Raw genomic sequence first — 6,523 nt, 5'->3', positions numbered from 1 at the left:
TTAGAATAATTCCCCTACAGTTGTGAGAATGTCAAACCACTTGGGAGATGATAAGTGGTCTCTATGATATGGGGTTTGCCGATTAGAAATGACAGAGAGGGTATTGAAGATGGAGGCCCAGAGCTTGAGGGTCTCTGACATGTTCGGAAGATTCTTGGTTTCAGCTGACTCACCGAGGCTTGAAAAGGCTCGCATGCCTGCCCAGTACTGTCGAGGATGCATGACCCTGAGTGCAGCTGATGCAATAGCTGCCAGCCTCACAATAGCTTTGAGAATTTCCTCGGAGTGTGGACCCTTCAATGATGCGGATACCTCTGGGTCTGAGATGGTCTACAGGATTGGTGAATTTGAAATACTGAAGAACATCGGCATGTCATTGCATCACACCTCATGCCCCTGTTGAAACCAAGTTGGGGATATATTGATGCATACGGCAGTGATGTCACTATTCCTGGAGCCTTCACCGAACCACTCTTCATTAGTCCACCAACTGCCAGCGACTTTTACACTCTTTTCGAGTGTGGGAGTCAGCAATTGGGTGGCCTTCCAAATTTCTTCCTGTAATATATTCAGTATCCTGTAACCATTGGGCAATAAGGGAGACAAAATGCCTGGGTTGTGTCAGTCAGTGCACCTGGGAGATACCATATGAGGATAGCACTGGTGACGTCAAGGACTGTGGTGGGTACGTCGATGAACATAGTACCCTCATTGCCAGGAGGAGACCTGTCAAGCAACATCTTCTCTCTCTCTTCATTATGTCCAGTGTCCTTCGGGGATATCAATTTGCTGTATCTCACAATATTGATCTGCATCTGAACTGTGATCAAGGCATTTAAATGATCAAATGGAAGATCCAAATTGGCATTCCGACTCACTGGGATTGTGATATGCTTTAATGAGGCAATCGACCAATCAATCACAATCCATCACCAGATCTGTGTCTAGGTGAGGAGAAGGTATGACCAGGTCCCCTCCTGTCTTGTCCGCATTGAATTTCTGTTCTGTATATTCACTCGCCTCATGAGCGATGGTAAGGGCCCAAGCAATCCAGAAGGATATCTCAATCTTGGAGTCTGAGGACACATTCATGGTGGAGGGATGTATTTGATGGTGGGAAACCCGATGGTGAGTACTGGATGATGGCAACACTTTGGTGTTCAGGCGGATGTCAGATGCGGCTGGTCAGAGATTGCGAGGATCAGATAGGGTGGACATGATGCATCATCTTGGGATGGAGGACTGAGGACCAAATACCATGTATCAAGTATTGAATTGGGACCGAGTACCATGTATTCAGTGGGTACTGAGTACCAAGGCATCAGGACCGAGTATTCAGTATCTCAGTGCTGGATACTGAGCGGGGACTGACTGCCGACTACCGAGCACAAAGGATTGACAGATGAGCTGTCAGGATTGACTACCAAATACTGAGCACCGGGTACCAAGCACTGAGTATTGAGCACATGGACATTTGGTGTCCTGACCACCTAGGACCATGAGCCATTGGTGCTCGGTGCTCGGTGAACCCCACTGAAGGCTCAGTCCTACATTCGAAAGTATATACAGGATATACATATTGACGTGGGTCCTTGGTGCCCACACCATCTGCTCGACACAGTAATTCTGTACATTTGAAAGTGTCTACAGTATATACATATTGACATGCTCATAATCAACCCTGCATTCCAGTGTTGCACACCTCCCTGGCTTTCTGCAATCGGGTCAGCATACCAGTGTATAATTTGATCTCACCCATCTTATCTCGGATGCCCTCCCGCTGCTCCTTGATCAATGTCAGCAAGCAATCTCAAATCCACCAAAGTCCCATCAGCGATGGAACTGAGGTTTGATCCACCCTCTTGGGAAGAATCAGACCATCATCCTTAACACCACCCTGGATGTCTTGAGTCATCAACTGTCACGGAAATTGTACTCGGTGCTTACCAGCCAATGCTCATAGTGAAATCCACAGCACTCCATCACCCTGTTCCATCACCATGGTTCGGTTGGAATTGTGGTTTGCTGCATCCACCATGGAGTGTCATAGTTGGATATGATGTGTGAGGGATCGCCAGGATCTGTGCAATCATGAAGCCAAGCAAGGTGGTCTACAAAGACATAGTCCAGAACCTTGGTCCAGGTTTTCTGGGGAATAAACAGCAGCATATGAGCCACCAGGATCGGCATAACTGAGATGATGTTCCAAGCAGCTGAGTAATGCAGGATCGGGGTCACAAAGGTCTGTGGGTGATGCCAGCAAAGACTACAATGTAGCCACCATTGACTTACCAAGATCTCCCACTGAAGCCTGGTTTTGAAATCAGCAATTCAAGAGGAAGACAAGTCCATGTCAGCTGCCTCCCTCTGACATTGAGCTATGCAGGCTCGGATGCAGGATGCAGCCATCGACAATGTTGCTGCGATATCTGCCATGCTGAGACTGATCGGATGATATTCAAGATGTTGAAGATCACTGGGAGGAGATGATGCAGAAGTTTGATGTGAGTCAGGCATGTTTGATGGAACAGTAGGTTGATGGAAATGAGTATAAAAGTTGTTCAGGGAGTAGAAATATGAGTGTCAATGATAATGACAGTGGATCAGGGTGTAGATGTATGAGCAGCTGATCAATGGATGTCATTTTGAAACTCCGACATCATTCCCATGACACAACCAAACACCAAGCCACACAATGATTCACATTGTCCAGAGGGATGCTGGACATCCTTGGGGGTCAATATTTATTCATCTGCGGTATCTATTGTCATCTTTGTAAGATCCTGAAAAGCGGCCTGTGCATCCTGTGCAAGTAATGAGACCATTCGAGATTGTCTTGCCACATAACACGCATGACCCCGAAGCTGGTTCTCCAATGACTCCCTCATATGTTCATCCCATTGAGCTGCTTTTTGCAGGAAGAAGTTGTATGTCCAGTCCATCTCCCATTCCACCACTGTAAGTTCTTCAATCCATCAATCCCTCAGGGCCTTCGCCCGAAGTAAATGAACTCAGTAAACTTCAGATCGGTTGGGTTAAATCATCATCACATTTGGAACGGATACCCAAACTCACATTCGTCATTCCATGACTCACTTGGCCCTGATAAATCAATGTCAAGAGACCAGAACCAGGCGAGGGACTCATTCTGCTGACCTCGGGCATTTGGATCACTGACTGCAGTGCTCACTTTCAACTGCTCCCACAGGAGGGGCTGGTACTTTTGAAGCTGGAGTTGCCCTGGACCAAGCTTCACCATCTGCTTCCATGTCTTGTTGTATATACTCGCATTCAGAGACACAGCCTGCTCCACCGACATCACCTGGGACCATGCCCGAGTCTTCAGAGCTTGGGACTTCACCTGCCTAACAGTGGTTCAGAAAAGGACCGCCTTGTTGCACAAGTGAATTCGGAGATTGTGAAGGGCATCGTTGGCTTGTCCTTCATGAAGTGACATCTCTAGTGGAATCAGATCATCTGCCGAGCAGCTTCTGAGTCAGTCGACCCCAACATTGGATGGCAATGGGATGACAGTGAGTTCAGGGGTGTTTTGGTGGGCATCAAATGTCTTGGTGAAATCCTCTGGATCATCATCGAGATTGTCGAGAATTTCTGGATCCAAGTCACCGTTAGGCAGGCGAAGTCCCAAGCTCTGAATACTTGGACATGGTCCCAGGTGATGTCGGTTCAGCAGGCCGTGTCTCTGAATGCCAGTATATACAACAGGACACGGAAGCAAATGATGAAACTGGGTCCAGGGCAGCACCAGCTTCAGAAATACCAACCTCTGCTCTGAGAACAGCTCAAGATCAGCACTGCAGTTGGTGATCCAAATGCCCGAGGTCAGTGGAACAAGTCCCTTGCCTAGTTTTGGTCTCTCGACATTGATCTATTGGGGCCGAGTGAGTCATGGAATGAAGAATGTGAGTTCGGGCATCCTTTCCAAATGCAGGGATGATCTGACGCAACTGATGTGAAGTTTACTGAGTTCATTGGCTTCGGGTGAAGGCCCTGAGGGATCGATGGATTGAAGAACTTATGGTGGTGGAACTGGAGATGGACTGGACATGCAACTTCTTCTTGTGCAAAGCAACCCAATGGGATGAACATATGAGGGAGTCATCGGTGAACCAGCGTCAGGCTCATGCCTGCTACATGGCAAGACAATCCCTGAATGTACTCAATACTTGCACAGGATGTGTGGGCTGCTTTTCAGGATCTTACAATGATGCCAATAGATCCTGAAGATGACTGAATATTGACCACCACGGATTTCCAGCATACATCCTGACAATGTGAATTATTGTGTGGCCCGGTGTTTGGTTGTGTCACAGGAATGATGGTGGAGTTTGAAAATGTCATCCATCCATCAGCTGCCCATATATCTACACCCTGAACTACTGTTATTCTAATTTCCATTGTTCTACTCTTTCATTGGACATGCCAGACTCACATCCAAGTGGTACATTGACTTCTGCCAGTCATGATAGAGATCTTCCATATCAACTGATCACTCTCAGTGCCACAGACATTGCAGCTACATTGGTGATGGCTGCGTCACACATCCGAGCATGCATAGCTCAATATCAGAAAGAGGCAGTGTCATATACCTGATCCGACTGCTCCGATATTGATATCCGCTCCGCTTTCCGACCCCTCTGCCCCATTCATCCTCCGCTCCGTCCTATCACAAATCCGCATTCTGCCCTATGCTTCCGCTCAACCGGTCCCCTTCCATAACCTCTCCATTCAACTGGAGCTCTTTCCCCTTTTAGATATGCCTTCCCTATTGGTACATGGACCCTTACTTCCGGATCACCAGGAATTCCTATTCCCGCTCAATCACTGATCTGGTGCGTACATATTGATATCCACCCCGACTTATGTCTTCGCCTATGTAAAATACTTACAAACTATATCCTTGGTATATAGCCTTACTGCATAGTTATCCTGATCACTGCCTCATACATAGTAGTATATAACATATTATGCACTTAGATATTTTTCCTCAGTCTTAATATTACTTGACTTCTCGCAGTTATATCCTGTGAGAATTCTCAGTAGAACCTTGCCTCCTCTGGACACAAGTCTCAACTTGTTGTCACCTCCGACCCTCCGACCCTCCACTCCGACTTGGAGCCGTGCTCTAAGTCTTCCCCTTATTACTCCGCCCCTACCAAAATATCCTCCTTCGCCCCTTCACATTATCCTCTGCCTTTCCCGCCCCTACCAACATTCCCCTGCTCCTATCCCCTCTCCTGCATCACTCCCCACCTTCTCTGCTCCACTCCTAGTTGGCCCACTGCTAGTAGCTCTTACTCCCCAGCCCTCAGAGTGGACCAAAGCAGTCCAATCATCCTACCGTCGGACAGCGTCGGACCCGCTCCAAATTCAGGGCACGTACTCAGCTAAGGGCACAGCGCAAGAGCTGAAGCCAAGCCCCGACCCCTCTGCTTCCTGAGTCAGCACGGTATCTAACAGGCAGCTGAAATGGATTTGCTGTCCGCCCGCATCACACACTTTAAAACTGGGTTTCAATGGGAGATCTTGGTGAGCACAGTGAATGATGGCTATGTTGTAGTCAATCCTGACATCACCGGCAGACCTTTGTGATGTCAGTCCTGCATTACTCAGCTGCACACAACATCATTTCGGTCATGCCAATCCTGGTCGCTCATCTGCTGTGCTTGATCTCCCAGCAAACCTGGACTGATATTCTGGACCATGTTTTTATAGCTCATCTGGCTCAGCTTCAAGATCGTGCAGCTCCCGGCGATCCCTCGCACATCATTCCAGACTATGATACTCTGTGGTGGATGGGGCACACCACAATTCCGAATGAACCTTGGCGATTGAATCGGGTCATGGAGTGTTGTGGATTCCACTATGAGCACTGGCTGGTAAGTACCAAGTACCATTTTAATGACAGTTGATGAATCAAAACATCCAGGGTGGTGTTGAGGATGATGGTCTGATTCTTCCGGAGACAGTGGATCAAACCTCAATCCCATCTCTTATGGGACTTCGGTGGATTCAAGAATGCTTGGTGACATTGATCAAAGAGCAGTGGGAGGGCATCAGAGATAAGATGGGTGAGATACAAATGTACACTGGTATCCTCACCCGATTGCAGCAAGCCAGGGAGGTGTGCAGCAATGGATCACAGGACTAATCGGGATCCATAGGAAGGTTGTATCACTTCAGTACCCCACCATGTATATACCATAGACATATTCACATTTAGAGAGTCACTGAGTCCCACATATGGAGTGAGCACCGAGGACCAACCCATCAGCACTTCTTACCAAGAGCCAAGAGCCAAGGACTCTGGGTCCTGGATCCTGCTCCTCAGTACTGATCACTGGCACTGAATGCCTCAAGAATGAATATCCGACTGCTCAATGCTTGGTGCTTGGTCCTTGGCACTTGTTATGGCAGACTCGGGTCTGATGACTCGGTACTCAGTGCTCCATCCATACTGAGTACTAAGTACCAAGGAGATGACTGGCACTGAATGCCTCAA

At 47.9% G+C, this 6,523-nt stretch overlaps 4 protein-coding genes across 4 annotated transcripts; 2 read left to right on the top strand and 2 right to left on the bottom strand.

Annotated features, from left to right (window-relative positions):
• EDB91DRAFT_1255022 (uncharacterized protein) lies at positions 1 to 1,092 on the bottom strand (the record flags this gene model as incomplete). Its single annotated transcript, XM_041323904.1, has 4 exons — positions 1 to 330; positions 388 to 611; positions 662 to 877; positions 924 to 1,092. 4 exons carry the CDS (start codon positions 1,090 to 1,092, stop codon positions 1 to 3), a joined length of 939 nt encoding a protein of 312 aa, XP_041170668.1.
• A 1,652-nt stretch (positions 1,093 to 2,744) lies between these two features.
• EDB91DRAFT_1255021 (uncharacterized protein) lies at positions 2,745 to 3,319 on the bottom strand (the record flags this gene model as incomplete). The annotated part of the gene is made up of 2 exons (XM_041323903.1): positions 2,745 to 2,956; positions 3,076 to 3,319. 2 exons carry the CDS (start codon positions 3,317 to 3,319, stop codon positions 2,745 to 2,747), a joined length of 456 nt encoding a protein of 151 aa, XP_041170667.1.
• Positions 3,320 to 3,987: 668 nt separating this feature from the next.
• Positions 3,988 to 4,167, top strand: EDB91DRAFT_1032506 (uncharacterized protein; the record flags this gene model as incomplete). The annotated part of the gene is made up of 1 exon (XM_041312749.1): positions 3,988 to 4,167. A coding segment is annotated over one exon (180 nt), but the record flags the coding sequence as incomplete, so codon positions are not given.
• Positions 4,168 to 5,657: 1,490 nt separating this feature from the next.
• EDB91DRAFT_1087311 (uncharacterized protein) lies at positions 5,658 to 6,358 on the top strand (the record flags this gene model as incomplete). Its single annotated transcript, XM_041316192.1, has 3 exons — positions 5,658 to 5,900; positions 5,951 to 6,145; positions 6,245 to 6,358. 3 exons carry the CDS (start codon positions 5,658 to 5,660, stop codon positions 6,356 to 6,358), a joined length of 552 nt encoding a protein of 183 aa, XP_041170665.1.
• Positions 6,359 to 6,523: the final 165 nt, after the last annotated feature.

This window comes from Suillus paluster (assembly GCF_016628075.1).
Source record: "Suillus paluster strain FC165 chromosome Unknown EDB91scaffold_124, whole genome shotgun sequence".
NCBI classification, from domain to species: domain Eukaryota; kingdom Fungi; phylum Basidiomycota; class Agaricomycetes; order Boletales; family Suillaceae; genus Suillus; species Suillus paluster.
The sequence above is the reverse complement of the archived record's forward strand: the minus strand, read 5'-3'. Positions and strand labels throughout refer to the sequence as shown.